At 36.3% G+C, this 27,314-nt stretch overlaps 3 protein-coding genes across 3 annotated transcripts; 2 read left to right on the forward strand and 1 right to left on the reverse strand.

Annotated features, from left to right (window-relative positions):
- Positions 1-1,380: 1,380 nt before the first annotated feature.
- Positions 1,381-4,952, forward strand: LOC139123668 (uncharacterized). Its single transcript, XM_070689839.1, has 5 exons — positions 1,381-1,498; positions 1,921-2,244; positions 3,317-3,421; positions 4,183-4,503; positions 4,854-4,952. Exons 2-4 carry the CDS (start codon positions 2,131-2,133, stop codon positions 4,336-4,338), a joined length of 375 nt encoding a protein of 124 aa, XP_070545940.1. The 5' UTR covers positions 1,381-1,498; positions 1,921-2,130; the 3' UTR covers positions 4,339-4,503; positions 4,854-4,952.
- Positions 4,953-16,227: 11,275 nt separating this feature from the next.
- On the reverse strand, positions 16,228-18,616 carry LOC139124160 (uncharacterized). The gene is made up of 4 exons (XM_070690302.1): positions 18,537-18,616; positions 17,820-18,148; positions 17,302-17,403; positions 16,228-16,521 (listed from the first exon to the last, which is right to left on the reverse strand). The coding sequence occupies exons 2-4, from the start codon at positions 18,138-18,140 to the stop codon at positions 16,366-16,368; spliced, it is 579 nt and encodes a 192-aa protein (XP_070546403.1). The 5' UTR covers positions 18,141-18,148; positions 18,537-18,616; the 3' UTR covers positions 16,228-16,365.
- Positions 18,617-23,653: 5,037 nt separating this feature from the next.
- Positions 23,654-26,754, forward strand: LOC139124161 (uncharacterized). The gene is made up of 4 exons (XM_070690303.1): positions 23,654-23,783; positions 24,610-24,932; positions 25,233-25,337; positions 26,292-26,754. Exons 2-4 carry the CDS (start codon positions 24,618-24,620, stop codon positions 26,445-26,447), a joined length of 576 nt encoding a protein of 191 aa, XP_070546404.1. The 5' UTR covers positions 23,654-23,783; positions 24,610-24,617; the 3' UTR covers positions 26,448-26,754.
- Positions 26,755-27,314: the final 560 nt, after the last annotated feature.

Consider the following 27,314-nt stretch of genomic DNA (forward strand, 5'->3'; position numbering starts at 1 on the left):
CCAATTTTGCGCAAGCGTTCCTGGACATTGCATATACACCAACCGAAAATACAGTTAGGTCATGTTAGGGGTTTACTTTGCATGTATTTGTATGTGTTTCTTTTTTTAAGTCTATCAAAGGGAAATGATTTTCTCAGCACGTAGGACAACGGATGAGATCAACTTTCAGTATATTTTACCCACTCAGTGTTGACGTTAAAAATAGGCAGTGCAAGTATTTGTTATTAACTGACTTTTTGAGCGTCAAAGATCGTCTTGCAAGTAGCCGTAATCAAGGTGATATTACTAGTATTGGATTGGTGGCACATTCATGGACTTCTCAAGACACAAATCGTATGTGCGTTGCTGTACTCTATTTATTTTAGCAGAGAATAGGGTTAAGACGGACTTTGCCAGTCAAGAAGGTTTACTTGGGCTAGTATCCTCCCTCGAAACAACTATGCTACGTCGACCTCGTCAAACGAAGCAGACCTGGACGGTTGGTTACGGTGGCAATACAAAAAAAACAAAGGAGGTGCATCGCAAAATTCAACTTACTCTTCTAATTCTGGTTTCAATATACCAGTAAAGGTTGTTTAGATTATTTTTTTTCATAAATCTACTTTCCGATGAATAATTTATGGCAATTCAATGAGCGAAACCTTTATCGTGACCGTGTATATAGCTTCATTGTACACCAATACATTGTCGTTAAATTGCCTATTTGCGATGTTAAAGGTGGGCATATGGTTTCAAAATAATGATAAACAAAGCCGTCAATTGGATTTTCTGAACAAAAACTAACAAACAAACAAACAAACAAAGCCAAAGACAGGCAAACAGGTAAAACATACATTTTACACGTGTTTGTTTAGTAGTTCAAAAAAATAATTAATTTGAGACTTCCGTTTCTGGCATATCTTGACCTCAAATCTTTTGCATAAGATGTACATCATTGCGCACAGTACGCGTCGAATCAAGGTGTGGTCCAAAGTAATATACTGTAAAAGCAAAGTTACGCGTCAAACGTCTATTTATAGCCCGGTTATTGAACCACTCTATTTTTGAGAGTGGGGATTTGGCTGAGCTGTTCTGTCTGTTGTTTCTCCCCAAGGTGGCTTGATACCATATGTTGTGACTTCGAACCCTATTGAACACTAGCTGTATTTCGACCCCTTACATTTGATTTAGCAGTACACACTATTACAAACTGAAAAGTGCGAACAACCACAAGTCAACCGATCAAAAGCTTTGTACGTAAATGGAATTACAATGAAACAATACGTATCGAGCTATAGCATCAAAAAATGCTAGCCATTGCTTAGAACAAAAATTACCTATGTTCTCATTGGTTGCTACTTTGAGCATAAAGGTTTTTATTGGCTCCTGGGAAATGAGGGTATGGGTTTACTTGTTGGAGTCTGCAAAATAGAACTGTGATCATTTTTGTGCCAGGATAGCTGTTATTAACAGGCATCTCTAAGGGTGACAATTGCTGAGAAACAAACTATAAACACTGGTAGGTTTACACATGTTCTATTGTGTTTGTCTTGCCCGAGTATCTTTATTACTACACAATTTATGTTTTAATTTTCATGAACGGATAATATAGATTAGATTTTGTCTAACAGTGTAAAAATACTCTTTATAAAAACTAACATTCTTGTAATAGAAAATCTATGTGAAAGCAGTTACATTTTCTTGTGGCAACATCAATTTGTTAAATGTAGTTTGTCTATATTTTCTGCATTGTGATAACCATTAACAATGATAACATTGGATAGAGACGAAGGCATAAAGATACAGCGTTAAATGTCACCACCAGGCAATTCTCACTCAGTAAATACATTCCTTTGTTACGTACATGTTTTTGCCTACAGCACAGACAGTGCAAACTTTCCCGGCATGGTTCGTGATGACAAATATTTTCTTGTTATTCAGAAAACAAAATGAAGTTCACCTTTGCGATCGCAACTATTATTGCTGTCACATTCGCCGACGACAGTGTCGATTTTCCATTTCATTCCAAGCCGTGGATTATGCACGCATCTTGTCAAGAAAGTATACGATAAAGCGATTTGGAATTTGGTTGCAACGCCAGGAATCGATTGTTTTGAGGAGTTGTTGGCCCTGCCTGATAAAATTAGAGACATGACCCCGATCAAAACCTATCCGAACTATATGGTTGTTGGACCGTACATTGGTAAAAGTAAAACTTTCAGACTGGTTGCCGTGGTGGAAGAGGAACTTGAAAGTATAGAACTGGTAATGTTCTACATTATAATTGTGTGACTTTCATGATAATTTATACTTCACAAAAGATATTTCTACCATTTTTAAATTCTTGTTACTAATTTTATGTAACTCTACACGTTTCTTATACAAAAGTGAACTCGTATGTCACACTGCACTACCATATTGTGTTATTTTCAAATTGATGACGAAAGATGCACTTCACTCGAAATAAACTAAACTTTCACACAATGTTTCATTCATATTCGAGAACATAAAAGCAGTATTCCGTCATTGAAAAGAACTAAAAATATGTTTGCTTTACTAGCAGTTCAATACTCTTGAAGAATCATTTCATTATTTTGATAATATTACATAGGGCTGAGCAATAACCTCGCGCAGCTATGCAGTTAAAATTAAGATTTAGTTCAATGTTGGTAGATTGGTTTTTCACTATGTGTTAATAGTCTAGTAGTCAGCGTGCGGCAAGCTCCCTGAGCTGAGACCCACTCCTCGGCCTTGAAGCATACTTTATGCCACGGCGCTGACTATTGACACAAGACGTCTACCGGCGTGCAGAGCGTACGGCTGATGCTATCGAACGGTGTGATATGCTTTATCCCAAACAAAAATATATGGATGCTTTTTAGTTTTACAATTTTACTGCTTGCAGTTTAGCTCAAAACAGAAAAAAAGAATAAAGGGCGGGCTGTAATGTAAAATTACGCAATCACAAGAATCATGGGATTGCAATGGTTGTGATCATGCCATCAGGAATTTTAAGCTTATCGTATAGTACTGACGCATGCGTTATCAGTGAGCCGCTTACTGCTGACATCGATGGATCGCTTTACAGCTTATTAGCCTTTGTAAGCAGTTTAAGTGTATAAGTGTAGAATGAAACTGTCTTGATGACCAATTACTTACTTTTTCATTAGGTGTTTCATCAAGTGTCTGGGATCGTCTTGGTATAATAATTAACGAACTTTGAATATTTTGTAAAGTATTTTTGGGCTGACCTTTTTCAACCAATCTCATATTTCCCTAATTCAAATTCAAATTCAAATTCTTATGAGTAATTTCTCTTTTACTGTTTTATTTACAGGGAAAACAGATGAAAAATAAATTCCCCGTCGAATGTTTCAAATGCAATATTAGCTATTATGGTGATAATATTGGAGTTGCAACATGCAACGAACTGACTATGGAAGTAAGTACTCACTAATAAAGCCAACGGTGACCCTTTGATAAAAAAATGTGAGCTTAACCTTGCAGTAGTTGGAGTAAAAGTGACAGTTGAATAGTATATTCAACGGAACTGCCATTGCCATTGCGCTGTTCTGAGATAGCTCCTTGTGTGTTAGTTTAAGTTTCTCCTGTCACTAGATAGTTGACGTGAATCCAGGAGTCGCTGTTATCCTCATTTTTAAATATTCATCATTAGTAACGTAATTGGAACAACAAGCAACCCTTTTCTGAAAAATATTGTATTAGTCATTCCACGTCAGCGCGTTTAGAGTTTCAAATTCAGGGTTACATTTGGACGAATATGGATTTTTTTTACGTTTTCAAGACATAAAACTAAAGATTGAAGTATGACAACACTCATAATAACTTTATTCCGTCGTGGTTCAGCTCATATTAAGGTTTTCGTAGTTAAAATCCTTTTTATATGTCACCTGACAATTTTATCAGTTTTTTGTTTCCAAGCGGGTGTCTTGTATCATGAGATACTCGACAAGATGCAACAAAGTCGCAGACTGCATCGCGAGGAAATTTTTTGCCGTCCGGTGCAGACTTTTCAAAATCTAGAAATGATGTTTCTCATCAACGTTAACTCTCGTTTGCGCCGTAAATCGTGAAGCCATCGTTCCCAACATGTGAGGTAAAAGCTAGTAGCAAAAACAGCTGAACAAATGCTGGAACTTAAAGCTTACGCTAATCTTTCGTTGTCCCATCAACGTTTTGCAGGAGTGTCCAGAACGACTTTCCGGAGAAATGTACTGGAATCCACCGGGAAAGCTTACATCCTCTTCAGACGCTGAGTTCTGTATGTACAGGAAGGAAAATGACGTACATGAATATATCTGCACGATCTTTGACGCCGATCTTGACGTCGAGTCCTAGAATTGTGCGAAATAGATTTCGTGTTGATACAATGCTTCGTTATTACTCATTTTATCTTTCAAATCAGACAATAACTCTGTATTGAATATATCTATTTGAATTGCAATCTTACGTTCATGAACAAGAGTAATTATCCAAACACCTAATGGATATTGTTCAATTAAAGCCCCAGTGCTGCTAACTTTTGGTGATAATTTCACCATTTTTATTTTAAATGTGAACCATAATTCCTTGTTCTTTTCCCCAAAGAATATTGATATACACAGTATACAGCTTGTCAACTCAGCCCCTATGGTTGTAAACTGCATTGTTATTGTTGAAAACTGACTTCTGGTCCGGACTAGAATTCAAATGTAAACAATAACAACGCATTTTACACATATAGACGCTAAGTTGACAAGCTGGATACTGTGTATAGCAACACACTCTGGGGAGAAGAACAAGGAATTATTGTTCACAATAAAGATAAAAATGGTGAAATTATCATCAAAAGTTAGCAGCACTGGGGCTTTAAGAACTCAATACCTTACCCAAATGAACAATTCGCCAAGGAGTTTTCTGGTTCTGTGACAAAGTAAATGTAGAACTCTCTAAAATAAATATTCTGAGAATAATAGCTTCATTAGTGTGTTTTAATGGATCCGACGAGAGGTTGAAAACGATTAGTCCTACTGCCGTCTTTGGCTCGATTTCTTTCGTACCGAAATGGATAATTTAGGGCATTTGTGGGATGATGCTGCTAAAGACCGGCCCGTGCATCAATCGCCGATAAGGAAAAAGGCGCCTAACTTGTTGTATCACCATCAATTGAATAGCTGGACAATGTGACACGACGTGCATGCAACACTAGATATCAGGTTTTGCTCAGGGTTCGGTTACATATTTTCAAAAGGCCGCAGCAATGCATTGCGGGATACTACGGGAAAATCCATTATGACAGGCTCTAAAAATCAGTTCAGGTTCAGTACTTTTGCAAAGTGCAGTGTCAACCTATATACTGTGTCAATTTCCATTGTTTTCATCAAATGAGAAACATTTATTATTGTTAGTTGAACAGATCTTTCACTGATTAAATATCTGCAACTGATAGAAACAATCACATATATTACATTATACGGCCTTATATAGGCATAAAGCAAGTAAAAAAATAGAATGACGCTTATTCTTCGTGCACCACTGAAGAAGCTTCTGCCTGTATTTGCCCTAAACATTGTTCAATAACACTTGCCTGTTTTAGCTCTACATTTGAATAACTGACATAAAATGTATATTTTCAAAACAAGTAAATTTCGCCATCAAAATAGAAAAAGGCTAGAGCCACTTGACAAATCGAAGAACCATGCTACTATATTTCGACTGTTTCGCGCATTGTAAGAGCAAAATAACATAACGTTATGATTTGCTTTAGAATTATAAGATGTTGTGTTCCCAGTCAGCATCCTTACTACAACAAGGTTGAATTTACCTCGGAACTCATGCAGAGAGTGTTAATAACGTGTCTGATTAATCTCTTGTAGCGTTTCATTTAAAGCTGTTGGAGTAAACAAACGTTTTATTGTCTTCGCTGTGCGAATACCTTGAGTATAATTTTCCTTGTCGAGTTGAATGAAGAATGGCAGCCATTTTAAAACTTACCTGCGAGCAAATATTGAGTACTTTGTCTTCATTAGGGGAAAGCTCCATTATTTTAAGAATACTCTACTTCCCTACTTAATTATCAGAAGATCAATTTCACAGACCTTCCTTTCCTAAAATGGCAGCAGCTGGATTAGATAAACATAACAATGGGACATTCACAACTTGGAGGATTAAAAATCTTCTGTTTGTCACCCGAGTTGGTTAGGCAATGACCCCGGGTTTCAGGTACCATGCAAGTTAATGCAGTCTTTCCCTAATGTGCAAGAACCAAAATCTTCACGGTAAACCCTATTTTTTATCATTGCCTTGGTTCGAAAATAATTGAAAGTTTACTGAACGAAAGTTTGTGAAAAAGCTTAAGTGTTCAATAACTTAATAGCAAAGGATAAGGACGACGATGAAATATGTTATATGAAGGTAGTATGCGCCTCAAAGTGGGACACTTAAGCTTTTGCTCAAACTTTCATGCGCTAAACTTTCAATTACTCTCCTACCAAAGCAATAATAAGAAATAGGGTTTACTGTTCAGATTTTTGTTTGCCATTACCACTCTTGCCATTGTCGTACATGGGGACACAGACTTTCCAATCCGTTCAAAACAATGGATCTGTACACATTTCGTCAAAAGAGTGTGCAATGACGCAACATGGAATACGATTACTTCAGCGTCTGTCGACATTTTTGACGAGTTGATATACTTGCCTGACTCACTGAACTCCATAACTATACAATTCTACTCTTTTACCAGTTTAAACATAGGTAAAAATCTCTCTTGGCATTTTACGTGTTATCAGATCAAATGAATAATATACATGTGCATCAAGTAATATAAAAGATGCATGCACAATCGATTCGTCCTCGGATTAATTTCCTATGGCCTATATTCGTTTAAATCAATTTAAACACTTCCAAATAATTAACCTAAACTGAAATTTCTCATTGAAAATGTACAGCTTACCATAATTTCCATTCAGAACAGGGCTCGAAATTAACCTTTTTTCCTGGTAGTCCGATTGGGCTACCATTTTCTGAAGTTGGTAGCCCAGTGACAAGATCTGTTAGCCCATTAAGAGATTTTTTGTAAAGGATATTTTTATTGACATTTAAACAATGAAAGATTTATTTTTCATGATTCTATCTATGAAGTGACTTTTCTTGTCATTTGTCATCAACACCTGCAGATCATAGCCTTAGGAAAATGGTACAGCATGTGTAGTGGACAACGGTGATGCCTCAAAGTTTGACGACCTATTCACACATACGCGGAGCTTCTATGCAAATTGTGATGTTCGATCGCAATGACAACTTTTCACTCTGCACGTGTAAACATAACATGGCTTAAAATAGGTTGGCGAAGAATTTCAGGATGACAACTTGGTACAGTCATATTCCTAATACTTTCTTGGCAATTTTGGCTATACTTCTACACCATAGAACGCTATCATGGCATGATTTTGTACACTTCGGAAAGCGTAATTTGTGGATGGCCCGAAGCTTTTTCTTCACAGTTTGAATAAATTTGTGTTTCATTGTGATCGATACATTGTGATTAAAAAACTATGAAAATGAATTTTCGTTGGCAATCATTTCTTGAGCCTGTCATCTAAGTTCATCAGTTCAGATAATGATATTTTATTGAAAGTTTGTCGCAACAAATTCGACTGCACTGTCGCCTTTTCATTTACATAACAAAGTCATAGTCTGGCCTTTCTGTGTCCAGCTGGGTTGACTGTATGAGCGTCGGTCATCTCAAAGTGATTAATATCATGTCACCCACTAAGTAATTTCATGTCCCTGGCTTTGGTAGTCCGTGTGGGCTACCATTTCATGGGTTTAGGTTGGTAGTCTATGGACGCGGGACTACCGCTAATTTCGAGCCCTGCAGAATTTTTTAATGATTCCATATGCACTTGTTAAGACAATGAATGACAAAGCTATAAAGCTCCCATCTACGATGGGAGCTTTATTTTTAAACCAATATTCCCCAGGACCACTTCTTCGGGATTTTGGGCGATGAATTGCCTTTCAATACACATGTGTGTTTAGCTTATCGAATATTCCTCAAATCAAGTCCGCCAGTGGTTTTTACTGTTACTAACTAGTTAAAATAACGATTGATTATAAATCGGGTAATTGAAAGAACTCGGCTCTAATTTTCCGCGTACGTTGATCGAATGGAATTAATGGCTAGTTTTAAGGTATTCCTTTTGATGCTTTATCGTCGTGATTTTATGATTATTTGATTTTCTATCATTATCAATATCTTTAGACGACACGTGATGCGTTTTTTAAATTCTATCCCGAAAGCAGAGCCGGTGTACTAATTAACACGAATACATTCAATACGTGACAGTATGGCTTACGGATTATTCGGTCATTGTCATGATCAAATTGATTTACCCTTGATTTTTAGCATATTTACAATAATCGGTAATGGCAGGAAATATCTGAAATATCACAAGGCACATAAAGACGTCAAGAGTCCTTCATAGTTTAGACAAACACTGCATTTTTCTAACAGCTAAGTAATTCATAATCAATGCAAATAAGTCTGACCTGTTAAACAAGCGTTCTGAATTTGTCTGTAAGTGCTGACAGGGAAAACATTTTATTTGCCTAATTTCTATCCAACTCATGACTCAAAATGTGTGACCAAACTTAATACTTATACGTAAGCACCTGTAGCAAATTTCATACATTATATTACCATGCCCTGCCCGTCGCATTTCGATTGGTCGAGCTGAACCACGTGACTGACCAGAAATACACAGTAATGGTTTGTTTACATGCCCGTGAATAAGAATAATAAGATTAACGACTCAAAGTATCGTAACTTTACAGCTTAAACGCAGATCATAATCAATCACAAAATAAAATGGAGCATTTTTAGGTCAATTTGGATACTTTTTTCTGAAATATCTCCGGAATTGCCAATTTTTTACGGCACGCGTGACAGTGCGTCGCGTATTGCTCAGTTTCTTTGGCCCGGTTGTCGTTCGCTCCTGACATTTTCGGAAATTTTGACGGTTTTCTCGGGTTTGCTGATAATATAATGGAAATAACAGACTCCGCTCTGACCATTAACGTTTATTTGTGGGCGCGGGCTCGAGGAAAGCCAAATTAACGGGCTCGGCAAGCCTCGCCCGTTAATTTTTGGCTTTCCTCTCGCCCTTGCCCACAAATAAACGTTAATGGTCAGGGATTCGCCCGTTATTTCTATAATAAAATCTACCAATCTGACAATCGCGTGTATGCTTGAAACTCGAGTGATAGGTAACAAATATACTTGATGTGTTCTCATATTTAGTGTAATGTTGCTCTGCATCCCTGCGTCGAGCAGCAGTTTACCTCTCTAAGAAGATACAAACATATATATATATATATATATATATATATATATATATATATATATATATATATATATAGATATATAAGCATTAAGGAATTTCGATACAAAACAGCATTTTCACAAAATAAACGATTCATGCGACACCTATACTCAAAATAATGCAAAGCTTTTCTTTATGGATTAATTTATTAGCGAATATTACTTCTATTTTAGTCAGTTCGTTCCATGATATGAACCTGCTATATTATCACAACATTATTAAAACATGCAAATGAGGCGTTATACGGATAAGTTATTTTCCATTTTTCCCTATAATGAGGTGAAAAAGGTGATTTAGACATTTCTGCCAGGTACTCTTTAAATGTTAATAACGCAGAAGAAAATAAGGCGTGCTTTACTTCAATGCACTCGCCAGACGAATAGCATTCCTATTTTGATGAACGAGGGAGCTGAAAACAGTTCTTAATAACAACACTATCTTGCGTTCATATTCTCGCACTGTTGTTAAAAACATGAACAATACTATTTACTGTGAAAACATTGCTTGTAAATAACATCCAACATTGTTTATAAATAAAATCTATAGGAGTAATTGGAATCCAATGCAATTTTAGAGTATAAGTTTCAATGTAATACTACAAATGAGATGTAACGTACGATTTGTGACAAATATTTTAAAATGAAATTATTTTGCTTGCAAATATGAATTACCATATAAACCTCTAACATGTTACAAAGAAGGTAAATGTAGCCAAGCAAATAGAATGGAGAACATTGCCTTGTCTTTACTTTAAAATTGATCTTTCACCACGGCAATGCCTCAGATATTTTTACTTTTACCAAAATATGTTCCAACAAACATGCAGGTCGAAAAGTCCTTGATGGGATCATATGTTTGATTGTATCAGACAGGGCCAATAACTTCTCAAAACAGTCGACTCCTGTTGTTGAAACGGCATTAACAAATGATTTTTCTTACACTTTCTTGACGAGATTAGTGCAAATCCACGGTTTTGAGTTAAATTACAGATCGACACTGTCGTTGGTGTGTGTGACAGAAAGAATAGTTAAGATTGCAAACGTAAACCTCCTATGTTTCCTAAATGAGAAGAAAATATTCGTCTTTTGCATAGTATGTATTTAAGGTAAAATTATCTGGTGGAAAGGCCCAGTGCCGTACCTTCTTCTTGATCTAATATCGTCAGTAAGAACTCCAATCAACAGAGGAAAAAAGACATCAACCAAGCTTCTACCACTTTGAGATTATCAGGCGAAAAAATATTGCACAGGATTTCTATTGCTAGAATAAAAGTTACTATATCCAAAATTGGTTGAGCTAATAAAAATGTATATTTTAAACACTTGTTCGTAAAAAAACTGAAACAGAATTTGTGCGATAAATTAGATATTCAGGAAAATAAAAAATGAAAAGGCATTTAATGCCTACCAGTATTTTCTGGGGTTTTTTTTCGCTCATGGTCACTCTAAGGTCGCCTGTTGTATACAGTACTATTTACAGAACCACACGGGCAGCCAATGAGAACATGAATTTTTTAAGCCCCAAACTATAACTCAACATGAACTTTGGTTATTTGAGTTCTCAGTTAGCCAGCATATTTTGATGCTTTGCATCGCATTGATGCCGTTTGCTTACGTAAAACGTACAAAGCTTGGAATAAGTTGACTTACGGCAGTTTGCGTGTTTCAGTTCTAGCTGTAAGATGTACTTAAGCCAATGAAAGTGGTCAAAACGTACAAGTTTGTGCGATGAATTAGATATTCAGGAAGATAAAAAATGAAAAGGCATGTAATACCTACCAGTATTTTTTATTTTATTTTATTTTTTTTTTTTTTTTTTTTTGGGGGGGGGGGGGTTCGCTCATGGTCACTCTAAGGCCGCCTGTTGTATACAGTACTATTTACAGAACCACACTGGCAGCCAATGAGAACATGAATTTTTTAAGCCCCAAACTATTACTCATCATCAATGGTCTGACGAACCTTTCACTCTACTTGGAATCACCTTTGATGTAAAGCGTGAAATAATTGAAGAATTAAACTACTTGCCGCTTGTGAGTTCAATTGAACGCTTGTTAAGTATATGGGCGACAAGATCTCTGACTCTGTGTGGGAAAATATGTGTGATTAAAACATTGGCAATACCGAAGCTCATACATATTATGTCAGTCTTACCAATTATGTCCACAACTCTAGTAAAAAAAGTGAATGACGTTCTCTTTAACTTTATATGGAACAACAGACAGCCAAAAATAAACAGACTAAGATTATGCTGTGATGTACAAAATGGCGGTCTGAACATGTTAGACTTGTCAACATTAGCTAGTTCTTTACATATTACTTGGATTCATAGATTAATGTGTGATAAAGAATGTCAATGGAAGGAATGGTTTAAGGCTGTTAGTGGATTCAGTGGTCAGTGTCTCCACTATTTTACTCCACCAATTGCAGGGAATGTAGCATCAATACATTTTAGTCAAAATAAGTTCTGGAAAGATACTTTGATGACATGGTCTGGCCAACTGAAACAATTGAATCAAGATGACAAGGATAGCGATCCAGTCACACAGTGCATTTGGTCCAATCCAAACATTCAAATCGATAATAAATCAGTGCATTATGTTAAGTGGCACAGACATGGTATCTGCAATTTGGAAGATTTACTGGATGAAAATCACTGTGTCATGACATTTAATCAATTTAGTCATAAATACAATATACGACAATCAGAAAGGTTGAAGTTTATAAGTATTATTGATGCTATTCCTAAGCAATTGAAAGCAAAAATAAAAAATGAAACATATAATCGATTAATAAACCAGCGTTTTTCAGAAAAAATATGTAGGAAAGTATATTTAAGTCTTTTTCAAAGTACGGTTATGAACAAAGTTAAAACACAAGTTAGTACGACCAAGTGAATAGAAAGATTTCATGTCGGTGACCTAAAAAAATTCTTTCCATTGACCTTCAAAATTACAGACGATACTGCCCTGCAAAGCTTTCAGTACAAGATTCTTACACGTACAATAGCTACCAATATTTTTTTAAAAAATAAGAAATGTAATCACAAATGACAAATTTACTTTTTGTAATAAATGGGTGGAAGACATAGTCTATCTTTTTTTTTTGAGTGCAAATATATTCTTCAATTTTGGAGTGTTGTATAATCGCTTTTGCTGAAAAATTGTAATATTCCAATAACACAGATTCCAGAGAATGTTATCTTGGGAATTATAACGAAAGATGATACATTCACTGTTAATGTTTTAGTAATTTTAGGTAAGAAATACATATATGATTGCAGGAGATTGCACAGAATACCAAAGATTCAACAATTTACAATATGGGTACAAGAAAGAATAATAGAAGAAAAACATAAACATAAATTAAGTTTCTTTGATAAAGATGACACGGATTCAAAATGGTCAAAATTAAGTCTATTTTGCCAATAGAATTTTGAGATTTTAAACGGAAGCACTGTCCTGCTTTTTTGTTTTTTCTTTGTTTGGTTTTTCTTTTCTGTTTTTTTTGTTTTGTCTGCTTTTTCTGAAAGCCAATTAAAAAAAAATATTACTCATCATGAACTTTGGTTATTTGAGTTCTCAGTTAGCCAGCATATTTTGATGCTTTATTTTGCATCGCATTGATGCCGTTTGCTTTCGTAAAACGTGCAAAGCTTTGAATACGTTGACTTACGGCAGTATGCTTGTTTCAGTTCTAGCTGTAAGATGTACTTAAGCCAAAGAAAGTCGTCAAAACGTACAAGTTTCAGGCATTCGTTTCTGTTTACGGTATGTTATTTGTGACAACACCTGCTCCTATGCCTACTGTGCGTAATACGTAAATAAAGAATTAAAATGATTTGTTGGTTCAGCTAGCATCTGTATAAGGCACTTTTGTTTGTTTGTTTGTTTGTTAAAGTCCATAAAGTCCGCAAAGCTTGTTGAAATGCTACATATGATATCAAAGACAGCCAATACGATGACTTTTTGCATGTGTATTATAAAGGTGTATACATGGTTCTCGGAACCGGTATTTTCACAACTTAGCTGGGTTATTGAACCACTCTGTTTTAAGGATTGTGATTTTATGTCTTCAGTTGGTGATGTGAGTTCGAATCCGATCGATAATCTACCAAATTTAATACATTTCTTTAGTACCGACGTCCAGCCGAGATTAACCTTTGTCGATTCAAGTAAATGTGTAGGAGTTACGTTGTTACACTTGATATGTTTACATGTTTGACTTTAACCATGAATGTCTTACTCACCAACAAATATGTTATAGCGTCGGTGGACACAATATTTTGTCTTTTGCCGTATATAACGGACATACCTGACATATAGAAAAGTTCGCTTTTCTCTTATCGACCTTGCTTTCGGTTTGCGTTGTCTTGGAATACAAATAAGAATTGTTCAAAATAGGAGTGGATGTTTATCGGCTAAGGTGCGACTCGTTACCTATAAACTTTAGGAATACAACAAGGTCTTACATCAATGCTTTCTTTCCTTCAAAAATTGCCAAATCAAAATATGAGTTTTGCCCCTTCAACAGTGTGATGAGATCCCAACATTAACTGAAGATAAATGAGACCGACCGATCCAGAGTGACTTTGCATATGGCAGCTGAGGTATATTTTTATTTGTTCACATATTTAGGGCTATTTTCATTTGATTCCTCTTTAGTATACATTATTAAATCGATTAATGAAAAGGAAAGCTACTCTTAACAATTTCGGATGCACGCATTGCCATCAAGATAACGCCTTCATCTTGCAGCAGTTTGACATTAACATAAATCCGTACATTAAAAGTATTTTGCATCATTATTTATTACACCTCATGTATTATTCAGGTACTGTGATTGGCTGAGCCTCGCTCACGTGATATAGAACAAAAAGTGATAGAACATGGCTAAGGTGATATAGCCCTGTCGCGTGCGCTGATATAGCCCTGTCGCGTGCAGTGATATAGCCCGCTACCATGTTCTGGAATACCGCGCGTCCTTTCTGCGCGTACTACATCATCGCGTACATTTGCTTGGTATTTTCTGTAAAGCAATGACTTTTGAAAAGGTACAAGAAATTAGCTCGACCTGAAGTACACGACGATGTTTTACATTAAACGAGAAAAGCTTGAACAACACTGTCTTCGTTTTTAGACTTTAATTCAACTTCATGTAGCATTGCGATCGAGCAACAAATAGAACGTTTCACTGTTGCGAGTCTCGTTCGACACTTGACTGCATTCTGAGCAAGTTTCGAAAGCAAGTGTTTGTTTGGTGTAATAAAATTAATAACACACGCTAGCACGGACAAGATCACGATTTGTTGCCTGCCCTCGGGCTGGTGCTCATGACGGTAATATTGATGATACCCTCGCCTTCGGCTCGGCCATCATCAATATTACCGTCATGAGCACCATCCCTTGGGCGGGCAACAAATCGTGATCTTGCCCTTGCTGGCGTGTGTTATTATTTAAATATCTTTACCATCAGCGCAGACCGGGCAAAATCTACCGGCAGTTTTTCTCATGATGGAAATAGTAAGCAACGGGCTAAATTTCAAGTGATATAAACATCAATAAATTTGCCTCGGTGCCTGGTTTTCCTAATTATCAATTTGCCTTTCACGAAAGAGGATGAGCGTTTGTGTAGACGGACGGAATAAAAAGATGTGATTGAGAAAGCGAGGAGATAATAAAATAAATAGAGAACTAGAGACATAGAGAACCCTTCCATATCACCTGATGAAAGCTCAAAGCGTCGAGCTTTTTTCCCATGATTCAAATCACATGGAGTAGATGAAGCCCAAATATGCAATTTCCTGGACTACTTTTCATCGGTGTTTCAAATGAATGAGAAAATGTACCAATCCCATTATTCCAATGTTGTGTCTATCGCGTATTTTGTTATTCTTTTGATCTTTTTTACTAAATCAGACCTGCCTGAGGTTTCATAAACACACCCTTAGTACAATATGAATTAAAAAACAATTATTCTGACACGTATACTGAAATGCATCGATACATAAACTGGCCAATCCAAAATCTAGTTGCAGGCTACAGATCTATTTCAATAGTATTTTATAGCCTAGTTTTCGTTTGCAACTACGCTTTCCGCTATTATCGATTTCAATGATAGAATCATATAAAAGACACATGCAGTTAGTGCAAATTTTTAAATGGTGTTACAGAAATTGTATGTGATTTTGCCAATGGACAGCACATTCGCCTGACATGTAAAAGGGTTTCCGTCGGCTTCTATTTTGTGAAGAAAATTACGTTTAAACTTAGACAGGATCATAATCACATATTGAATAATAATCATTAAATCGTTGCATGTCATGATCATCAGAGAGGTCTCTAGTGTACGTCGTAAACGTTAGGAAGAATAACAATCTGTTGTACAGTAGCAGATCTTGGGTTTTGTCAACCATGTTTCGCAACTCAAGGACAGCCTTATGTCAGGGAAATCCTGTAAAACTGGCAATATCATCTCAACATGTTTAGTTTAAGTAAACGTATGAAGTTGGTGAGATGTGGCCGCTTCACCACGTGCTCAAAGGCGTTTCATTTTGCCACACATACAAGTTAGCTGAAATGAGTCGTTGTAGTTAATTGCCATCTGTATGGGCAGTTACGATGGTCAGTGTAGGTCTGAAGGTTATAACTATTTGGTCTACGTTTTTAAGGGATTCTCCGTCTTTTTGTAATAGAGAATTCATTTGTTATATCAAACATCTTTAAATTCCAGACTCTTTGCAAGAAATTTTCAAGTCCCATGATTAACAAACTAATACTGTTTGGATCTCGTTTACCGACAGAGGTAAGATGTATCGTGTCTATCCTATTAGAAATGAAAGAATAAATAACTGTGAATATCAATAAGGTGTGATCAAACAATTTATTAAGCGGAAATAGATAAACAATGTCGATGAAAGGTTACATTATTTCTTGGGAAATAATGAGTATCACGAAATATCGTGTCGTCATGAAATCTATCTGGCATATATATGCACATTTCTAGGACACGACATCAAGATCGGCGTCGAAGAACAGGCAGGTATATTGATGTTCGTCATTATCTCTCCTGTATAGACAAAACTCAGCGTCTGAAGAGAATGTAATCTTCCCCGGTGGATTCCAATATAATTCTCCGGAAAGTCGTTCTGGGCACTCCTGCAAAATGTTGATTCGAAAGCATAAGAATAGAGAAGGATTACTGAACGAATATTAATTCTGATATGAAAGCTATGATCAAGACTTTATACACAAACTGTGTATGGAAATAATATTTCAGTGCTATGCATTTGATGCGTAGCTACTATTTCAGGTGACAAGACATCTCTTTGAGGAAGACCTTATCAAGTTGTAAGTATGTCATCTGAATTACACACACACACTGATTCAGAAGTCTCACTGTAATAAGAGTAAGTTTCAGGTCGATCGCAACCAATCGGCTACAATTGTCATGTTTTGAAATTTCCCACGATTGGTTTCATCTCCAGAAACGCTTACGTTGTCTTCAAAACGAAAAAGTTACACTTCCGTCATGTTCAAAAGGTTGTAATTCGGGACATTCTTAATTCGTATTAATTTGGAGAAAATTTAATTTAAATTAATGTCCAGATGTTTCAGGAAATCGCTAGTTTTCCTAATTACGCTATAAAGACACAATTTATAGAAGTGAAAATGACGTTAATGAGTATTGTGACCTTTCATTTATGCTTTCTTCTGTTTAATTGAAAACCTCAATTAATGAACTCCTCCAGGACACACATTACCAATCCTATGAAATTAAAAACTAATACTCAAGGACAGGAAGCAAAATCAAAGCAACCCATACGCTATAAAAAACAAACCATTTCAACATCATAGACCCGACACTTTTTGTTCCAATAATGCACGGCTGCAATTTCTGTAAAAAGAGCAATTGGTTGCCTATAAGCAAATACGTACTTCCATAGTAAGTTCCTTGCATATGGCAACTTCAGCATTGTCATAGTAATCGACATTACATTTGAAGCAATCGACAGCAAATTGATTTTCCATCTTTCTTCCCTATAATGAAGACAATAAAATAAGATTTAAACATGAGGATCTCGTACCCGGAGTCCTTTGATTTTTTTCTATTCTACAAGAAAACAATGCGTGCGTCATTGTAATGCAAATGGCAATGTTTTTCCTTGTAAAATTTAAAGAATTTCAGGGCAAAAATCGTCTGCTAAAAGATGGGTTTTTTCAGAGATGAAACAGCCTGCTGAAAGATGTTTTACAATTTCAAAATTTACAAAGAGTTATACAAAGAAAGTGCAAAACAATTGTGGAAATACCTAAGGAGTAAATGCGTAATCAATCATGATAACCCTCTCGTCCCGTACTAATACACCTGAGCTGTTGTCAGTATAAAAGAAATATTGAAACAATAAACAAAGTAATGGTTTTTTACTATGTTGAAGGAGAATGTGGCACATTACCAGGTCCATATTTTCAAGTTCTTCTTCCACCACGGCAACAGCTCTGAAAGTCTTACTGTTGCCAATATATGGTCCCACAGCCAAGTAGGTCGTGTAAATCCCGTTTGGGGTCATATCTTTGATTTTATCAGGCAGGGTCGACAATTCGTCAAAACAGTCGACTCCTTCTGTCATAACGGCATTCATTATCGCGTCATTATAAAATCTCCTGACCAGATGTGTACAAATCCACGGCTTGGAATGAAATGGCTTATCCACATCGTCGTCGGCGTATGCGATAGCAAGAATAGCTGCGATAGCAAAGTTTAAGGTAATCTTCATTTTGTTTTCTAAACGAGAAGAACATATTTGTCATAACCATGCAGCTAAATTTTGCACCACTTTTTATGTAGGTAAACACGCTATTATAACAATGTGGTGTATTTCTACATTATGCAAGAATTTTCTCGTGGAGACATTTATTGTTTTATTTTAATACCTTCTTCCAGATACAATACTATCAGTGTGAACGACAACTACCGTGGTTAAAAACACAAAGGTACTAATTCTTTAATATTGCCTTAAGACAATATAAACGTCTTTAGAAATACTAGACATTTTCATACCGATAATTGTTACCCTGGTGTAATAATTCAATCAGGAATGATTCGCTCGTGAAAGTACCAGTGATAAACGTGTAGAAACAAATAAAAGCAGTAAAGCATTATGTATACATACCAGTGCTTTTTGGTCTCCCCTCGCGTATTTTCACGCTAAGAGTGTCTCCCAATAAGAGTTCTTCTTGCACTTTCCCTCGTTTATAAATGCAGAGCTATTTTATAGACTCAGATGGACAAAATATATTCATTTTTTCCCCACCAGCCAATAAAAAGCAGGGTATTAAAGCTAAAAGTAGCAACCAATATAAACTGTGGTTATTTTTGCTCTTGGCCTTGCAGCAGGCAGTATATTGATTTTTTCCCTTTAGCAGTAGTCAATATATTCTGATGCTTTATTATGATCCATATTGCTGCGTTTTAATGTGGCAAATGGTCGAAACATAGAAATTTGACGTACATGTTTGCGTCAACGACATATTTAAGACCACACCATCTCCAACGCGTACTATGCGCAATGGGGTAAGTCTGAAGTAAAAGATTGCTTGTCAAAAAATGCTAGAATAGAAGTTATTAAAGGCTTGTTTATTGCGTTAAAGGTATACAGTCACCTGTCATCTAAATATGATATGGTCAAAGGGGCGTTCTTTGGTCTTCAATGTGCCCATGTGAGGGCGTCGTCTTTATCAAGCATTCAACCGCTTAAAAACTGTGATTGGTTAGATTTTCTCTTTTCATGGTAACATTGGCAAGTTTGGAACAGGTGACATAATACCTTTAGAGTCGCAATTATGAAAGGCATGTTTTGTTTAGTTGCCCATTTATTGTTTTTGTTTACTAAGTATATACATTTATATTATTACTTTGAAATGCTACACTTTACATCTGAAAACTCAGCATTTATCTGTTTTAATAAAGGTTTATGTTTAACGGACGTATGACAATAACCCGAATTTCACACCAAAGCATGATTCGTGTCTGCAGTTGTGAAGTTACCCACCAACATTAACTTTTGTCGCGTCAAGTGAATGTGTAGATGTTTGCGCTTGATACCTAGATAATAGGTCAAGTTTGACTTCAATAATGGATTTTTCCACACCCCGCTAATGTTATTGCGTTGACTGACACAATATCGTTTGTATATTTTGTTATTTCGTGATGAACTTTGAAGCAAATAAAGGCAGCAAAGCCCTGGTATACTTACCAGTGCGTTTTTGTCTTCCCTCGCGTATTGTCACACTGACAGCGTCTGTTAACAGTTCTCTTGGAACTTTCCACGGATTTTACGAATGCAGTACTATTTTACAGATTCAGATGATATCGTTTATTTCCACAAAAATGTGACGGCTGCATACAGCATATTTCAAATAATAAAAACACTTCGAAACGAATTAAAATAAGAAAATTATACCTAATTTATAGATTTTGTAATGTCACTTTGACCGGTCTATTTGCTTACAAGTGTTCATTTTCTCTATTTCTCACGTCTTTCTTGTCGGCGCCATCTTTTTGTATGTCTTATTCGTGATTTATTCATATCATTTAAATATATAATATTAGGGCACTGTTCACTGGCTGGCCCAGGCTCATCAAACTGTATCCAATTATTTTAATTATTTTAATGTTTGAAGTTGTTTTTTCCCCTTTATTTTACCATGCTGATTGAGAGTGTAGTAGGAAAGTTCCACTTGTTTGTCGTTGTGCTTTAGTCCCTGCTTAACTGTGTTTTGAAGACGTCTTGTGTATTGGAACCGGAAATTACCGACGGTTCGTTCTTCTAAGGTATAACCGTGAACTTCTATTCACATTCCATAAAATTATAGCCGAGTCTAATTTGAAAAATGAATTCGACCCATTATGAGCATCAGTACAAAATCGACGATTAATCAAGTCGAACTCTAAATTGTAGGAAGAAGAGAGAGTCCAGAGGAGGGTAGACTTGTGACGTCAGATATAAACAAAAAAACTTGTGACACTAACAATAAGTCTGCAACAGGAGGACTGAGGGGTTCGTTCATGATTCAGTGTTAGAGCACAAATAAATTTGTATACCAATGCATATCATATCATGAATATGTAAATAATATAGCAACCAGCCTTGCAGTAGATAAAGAGAAAGAAAGGATTAAATTAAAAATTAAAGCTGCAAGCAGCGTTAGTGGGGCCCAAGTGGTTGCCATGATTGAAAGAACATTTATAAGACTAAGCTAGGGCCCCTAATAAGACAAGAGCAAAATGTAAAAATGATGGTATTAGATGACAAAGGTCATGCACATTGCGATTTTGAGAGGTGTGAACATGTTGTCATCATTTAGCTAAAGCTAATAAGAAGCGCCTTCGAAGGTTACGTTATATCCGGTGATTTATATTGTCCTTATTTACACCAAATCGAGAACTACTATGTAGCTGATTGCAATTTTCGAAGTAATTTTAAAAACAGCTGTGAATTTGAATTGCAGTAATCTAGTTAGTGAAAGCTTTCCGGGAAATTGCACATACACCATTCAAAAAACGAAGGTTGGGGTTTTTTAAGGGTTGAATTTGTACTCGTTTACCTTTTTCTATTTTGTTTATTGTCTAGCACAAGAAAAGTGATGTTCTCAACACCTACGACAACTGATGGGAAGAACAACCAGTATATATTTTGCCAACTCAGTTCTGACGGTAAAAATAGACAATGTAAGGTATATGTTATAAACTGAATTTTAATTGTCAAACCATAGACAGTAGATGAACTACTTTCTATGGTCAAACCATCTGCTTGTAGATGGCCGTAATCAAGGTAGTAACATTTGATACATATACATGACACATTCAAGGACTTCTCAGTGCACAAATATGCGTAGCTGCACCCTTGTTTCGTTTAAGCAGGGAACGCGGTTATGACCGACTTTGCCAGTCAAGGTGTTTACTCGGGCGGGGACCCTCCCTCGAAATAACTATGCTACGTCGACCTCATCAAGCGAAGCGGACCTGGACGGTTTGTTATGGTGGTAATTAAAAAACAAAGGCGTTGCATCGCAAAATTCAACTTACTCTTCTAATTTTGGTTTTAATATACCAGTAGAGGTTGCTTAGATTAGGGTTTTTTTTCAATAAATCTACTCTAAGATAAATAAGTTATGAAAAATCCAATGAGAGAAAACCTTATTGCAATGAAATGTCATAGTTGCCATATGTCTGATTGTTAAAATTATTTGTATAATTTGCCTAAAAATTGATTTTGGAGAATGCTGGCATAGTTTGAACTGAGAGCCCGCCTCTTTTTTCAACTGACCTGGTATATTTTAAGAAAAGAGAGCAGTGATATAAAAGCTACATACTGCAATTTATATACCTGTACGTATTGTTTTTATAATTTCAATGCAGCCGCTCTGCCTCTTGGAAGCTTAATTTTTGAATCCGTCGCATGCATAATACTTGGTAATCAGCAGTGACATACATTTAGGCCGATGACCTATCGTAGCTGAATAAATAACTGTTACAACAAATATCGAAGCTAACGGGCAACACTTTCGACGATTAACACCTAATACTATGTCGGAACAATCTTAATTCCGTCTTAAAGCGACGCACACCGAAATCAAGTTTAGTATTCAAAAACTGTACTTAATGCTAAGTAAAATTCGCCAGTGTTAAATTCGTTAAGGGTTTTACAAATACATGTATATCCTCCCCGCAGTGGCACTCTACGCGATCAATACCGTGTCAACCAATTCAATTTTGTGTGATGTGCGAGACATTCATGCTAAACCTTGGAAACATATCTAAGTACCGATCGTAAACACGTAACCCTGAGAGAAAACCTTATTGCAATGAAATGTCATAGTTGCCATATGTCTAACCCTGAACATTCACTGAAAGAGACAACATTTAATGCCATTGTGACATAGCCCTTCATAGTTTAATATTTTATCACTTGAATTTAGTTTTTACTGTGACCTATAGTGACCCCTTCTACACGTTGGGCATCGTGAGAATGATTCCCTTGTTTATCTGCGAGACTCTCTTGATGTAACAGTTCATACGCTCTTAGTGAACGTGTTGTTTTGACAACTGCTTAAGTCATTAGCATTGACCGGACGCTATGTTGACAGATGTACTGATGGGAGCGACCTTTCCTGTCTTTCACTACTACCGACTTTCTTTTAGTTAATTATAGATGCATACCAAAGGCATGACAATATGCAGATTTAGAGACGATTTAAGTTGTACACATTCTAGACAGAGAGACACTTCACTTCACTTCACTTCACGTCTTGACGCATTCCTGTACAGAGATGTAGACGCTCTGAGACTTTGACGTACCGACTTAGTGAGAAGCCCAGTCTGTTTGACTGTGGTGGACCACGTTTTGTAGAACCTGTTGAGAACCTGTTGCGACGCCCGATGACGACACTAACCGTGACCGACGCCTATTATTAGACTAGTGTGAGACATAGAAGTTTTACCGTACAACTTATGTTACTCAGCTGAATAAAGTGCTACGACTTAGATTATATTTGTGTACCAGTTGCCATCTCTACTGCCTGACGTTCCACGCCACAGAGTGTGCGTATCCGACAATAGCTATATCACAACCACGCTACGTGACACTATTAGGACAGCAAGACTAAACAATCAATGCTTGAGCATTGAACTCCGGCTGTTATCTTCGACGTCTTAAACCATGTGTATACCGTCATTATACACCAATAAAAAGTCATTGTTTTGACTATTGCGATGTTAAATGTAGGCATAATGATTTCAAAATGATAATGAAAAGAACAGTGATTTGCACTTTGTGATAAAAAGCAAACTAACAAACAAAGGAACAGACAGACAGAAAGGCAAAAAATGCATTTCACAAGCGCTCGACACTTCAATTGCTGGCACGCCTTGACCTGGATGATGTACATCATTGCACACAGTGAAGGTCGAATCAAGGTGTGGTCAAAAGTAACATACCTGACACGCAAACGTGCGCGTCAAACAATACGCGTATGTTTCGACCATTCTCATTGGTTTTAGCAGTTCATACTAGTTTAAACTGTAAAAACCGAACAGCAATAAGTCGACCAATCCCAAGCTTTGTACTTGAGTGTTAATAGCATGAAAAGCTGACGGATCAAATTATAGCATCAAAATATACTGGTCAGTGCACAGAACAAAAATAGCTAAAGTTCGCATTGGTTGCCACTTTAGAAAATGAATAACAAGGTTCTTATTGGCTCCTGGGAAAGAACAGCATTTCAGAATCTCTACTTGTGTGAGTCTATAAAATATCACTGTGTTCATTTACGTGCCGAATAGCTGCACGTGACGGATAGTTGCTATTCAGAGGCACGCTAGTGGTGACAATTGGCGAGAAAAGAGAGTAAAAACGCCGGTAGGTTTACACATACTCTGTTTTATTTGGCTTTCTCTTGTACCTCTATTACTGCACAAAAAATGTTTTACTTTTAATGAACAGATCATTAAAAATTGAAATTGTGTATGAAGGTAACAATGCTTGGTATAAAAATTACCATTCTTTCTATAGTCATCCAATGTGAAAGTAATTGTATTTCTCCTGTGTTAAATGCAATTAAATTATCGTTTCCACGTAGTGATTAACGTTCACAATGTTTATAATAACTCGAAATGAAAGTATTAAGGCAACTGCGCTTAGAGTCCTTGCCAGACAATTCATGAACGATTAATAGATCGCGTTGTTACAGAATGAACTGTCAAAGAGAAGTTGTAGTTTTTGTGATGAAAAGAATGTTGAGGATGAGTTAAACTTTTGTTTAGTATAACTTTTCCATACGAAACTCAGGGAACAATACCTACCTCGCAATATTTATCAGTGTCAGTTCACTGAAAATTTATAATCTTATTGCAATCGGATAATGCTGCTTTATTGTGCAATTTGTCAAAATATATTTTATGCAACGAAAAAAATGAAATGTATCTCGATATTGATGCAAATAATAATAATATACAGTTATTATAAAGTCAGGCACTGATTTCAAGTTATGTTTGTGCAGCTGGCTTACAAGCAAATTTATATTTATTTATTCTTGTATACATTAAGGGCGGTGGCCTAATTTAATTATTTTTTTATTTCATTTTATTTATTTATTTATTTATTTATGCATATTCATGTTATAATATACAGAACAATGCAAAATGTACAGGCATTGTTTTAATGACAATAAGTTCTTCTCATTCAGAAAACAAAATGAAGTTTACCTTAGCGATCGCAATAATTCTTGCCGTCACAAACGCCGACGACAGTGTCGATCTGCCATTTCATTCCAAGCCGTGGATTTGCACGCATCTCGTCAAGAAAGTGTACGAAAAAGCGATTTGGAATGTCGTCGCAACGCCAGGAATCGACTGCTTCGATGAGTTGTTAGCCCTGCCTGATAAAATCAGAGACATGACCCCGATCAAGACCTATCCGAACTACATGGTTGTTGGACCGTACATTGGTAAAAGTAAAACCTTCAGAGTCGTTGCCGTGGTGGAAGATGAACTCGAAAGTATAGACCTGGTAATGTTCTAGATTCTATTCACATTTGCCGTCATGGTAGAGTTACAATGACTTTTGCGAGAATTCATACTCCAAAATGATAGTACCACCGCAATAAATACATGTTACCAATTTTATGTCAATCTACTCGTTTCTGGTACCAAATTGAACTCTTTTGTTGAATTTTTAAGTACTGGCGCATGCGTATCAGTAAGCCGTTTCGGCTGCCTTCGGATGCAGGCTGTGCGAGCTTTTAACATGTAAGGGACCCCTGGCAGAAAATTATAATGTTTACATCATCTTTTACTGTCTTATTTATAGGGAAAGAAGATTCAAGATAAATTTCCCGTCGAATGCTTGAAATGCAATATTAGATATTATGGTGACAATATTGGAGTTGCCACATGCAACGAACTGACTATGGAAGTAAGTACAGTATTCACTAATTAAAGGGACATTAGCTGTAACTTTTGCCTAATTTTTCACTACTCTGTTTTAAATGTATCAACACAGAATTTTACTATAATCCGATCATCATGACCAATGCCCGGTGTCTTGCTTGCCAACACAGCCTGTATATGTGAAATGACCATTGTTATTGTTGATAAATGTATTCTTGTCCGGACCTGAATACAAAATTTAAACAATTACAATGCAGATTATACTCATATACGGTATATTTATGAGCTAAATATTAGGAATTTTTCCATGGTTCAGGGATTCAAACCAGAAACTGCAGCTGATACACAGAACAAACAGAATAAAAAAATGACGAAAGTTACAGCTAATGGATCTTTAAGCAAACGGTAACCCTTTGATATAAAATGTGAGCTTCACCTTCCAGTAGTTGGAGTAGAAGTGGCGGTTGAATAATATGTTCAGTGGAATGCCATTGCCATTGCACTACATCAAGTAGCTTCTTGTGAGTTCGTGTAAGTTTCTGGTGTCACTAGTAGGTAACGTGAATCCAGGACTTGAGTCACATATTCAAGCTGTTTGTCAAATAATAAAATAGAACATTCTTAGTTCTCAGGAACTAAAAACTGATCTTAAGGTTTAAATAGTTAAACTTCATTTTATGTGTCCTCTACAAATTTGATCGTTATTTTCCAAGCGGGTTTCTCGCATCATGAGATACTCGCTAAAATGCAACAAATACGAAGACTGCATTGTGAGGTAATTTTTCACACCCTCCGCAGACTGTACAAAATCTAAAAACAGTGTTTCTAATTACTGTGAACTCTCGTTTGAGCCTTAAATCGTGAGACCAGCGTTCCCTACACATGAAGTAAATCCTATCGGCTAAAAAGCTGAACAAATGTAGATTAAGAACACTTGAATTTTACGCTTTTCTTTTGTTGTCCTATCAACGTTTTGCAGGAGTGTCCAGAACGACTTTCCGGAGAAATGTACTGGAATCCACCGGGGAAGCTTACATCTTCTTCTGACGCCGAGTTTTGTATGTACAGGAAGGAAAATGACGTACATGAATATATCTGCACAATCTTTGACGCCAATCTTGACGTAGAGTCCTAGAATTGTGCATATGTACGTCAAATAGATTTCGTGTTGATACAATGCTGCGTTATCACTCATTTTATCATGAAAGCAAACAATATAAACTTTTTATTGAATATATCTATTTGAATCGCGCTCTATCAATCTTACATTCACACTTTAGTCGATTTTATGAAGAAGAATATAAATATTAAAACAGCCAAATGATGTTGTTCAAATAAGAACTCAATACCTGACCACAATAAACAGTTTGCCAAGGAGTTTCTTGTTCTGTGACAAAATAAATGTAGAACTCTCTAAAATAAATATTATGAGAATAACAGCTACATTAATGTGTATTAATTGGTCCCGCGTGAGGTTCTAAACAATTAGTCCTCCTGCCGTCTTTGGTTCAATTTCTTTCGCACCGGGATGGATAATTTATGGCATTTGTCGGGTGATGCTGCTAAAGATCGGCCGATGCATCGGTCGCCGATAAGGAAAAAAAGGCACCTAACGTGTTTAATCACTATGCAAAGAATACCTGGACAGTGTGATACGATGCGCATGCAACAATGAATATCAGGTTTTTCTCAAAATGCAGTAATATTTTTTTTAAAGGGTCGCAGCAATTTATTGCGGGAATATAAGGGGAAACGTCCATTAAGACAGGCTCTAAAAATCCGTCAGAACTTTTGCAAAGTGCATAATCAAACTATATACTGTGGCATTCTACATTGGCTTTGCCAAATGAGAAACATTGCATATTTATTCTAAATTGAGCTGGTCTTCTAAGAAAACGACTTCTACATTTTATAGAGACAATCACATATTTTTTTTTACAAGACCACCATATAGATATGATGAAAGTGATTTACCCTTGATGTTTAGCATATTTTCATCCAT

Source organism: Ptychodera flava, assembly GCF_041260155.1.
Source record: "Ptychodera flava strain L36383 chromosome 23 unlocalized genomic scaffold, AS_Pfla_20210202 Scaffold_23__1_contigs__length_28996876_pilon, whole genome shotgun sequence".
Taxonomy (NCBI): domain Eukaryota; kingdom Metazoa; phylum Hemichordata; class Enteropneusta; family Ptychoderidae; genus Ptychodera; species Ptychodera flava.

Bases quoted from the DNA above. Each gene is read 5' to 3' on its own strand.
- LOC139123668 (XM_070689839.1), top strand. From the start codon at position 2,131: ATGACCCCGATCAAAACCTATCCGAACTATATGGTTGTTGGACCGTAC. The intron at 2,245-3,316 runs GTAATGTTCTAC...TTTTATTTACAG, and splicing joins AACTTGAAAGTATAGAACTG to GGAAAACAGATGAAAAATAA. The intron at 3,422-4,182 runs GTAAGTACTCAC...AACGTTTTGCAG, and splicing joins GCAACGAACTGACTATGGAA to GAGTGTCCAGAACGACTTTC.
- LOC139124160 (XM_070690302.1), bottom strand. From the start codon at position 18,140: ATGAAGATTACCTTAAACTTTGCTATCGCAGCTATTCTTGCTATCGCA. The intron at 17,404-17,819 runs GTAATGTGCCAC...TCTTCATTATAG, and splicing joins AACTTGAAAATATGGACCTG to GGAAGAAAGATGGAAAATCA. The intron at 16,522-17,301 runs GTACGTATTTGC...AACATTTTGCAG, and splicing joins GCAAGGAACTTACTATGGAA to GAGTGCCCAGAACGACTTTC.
- LOC139124161 (XM_070690303.1), top strand. From the start codon at position 24,618: ATGAAGTTTACCTTAGCGATCGCAATAATTCTTGCCGTCACAAACGCC. The intron at 24,933-25,232 runs GTAATGTTCTAG...TCTTATTTATAG, and splicing joins AACTCGAAAGTATAGACCTG to GGAAAGAAGATTCAAGATAA. The intron at 25,338-26,291 runs GTAAGTACAGTA...AACGTTTTGCAG, and splicing joins GCAACGAACTGACTATGGAA to GAGTGTCCAGAACGACTTTC.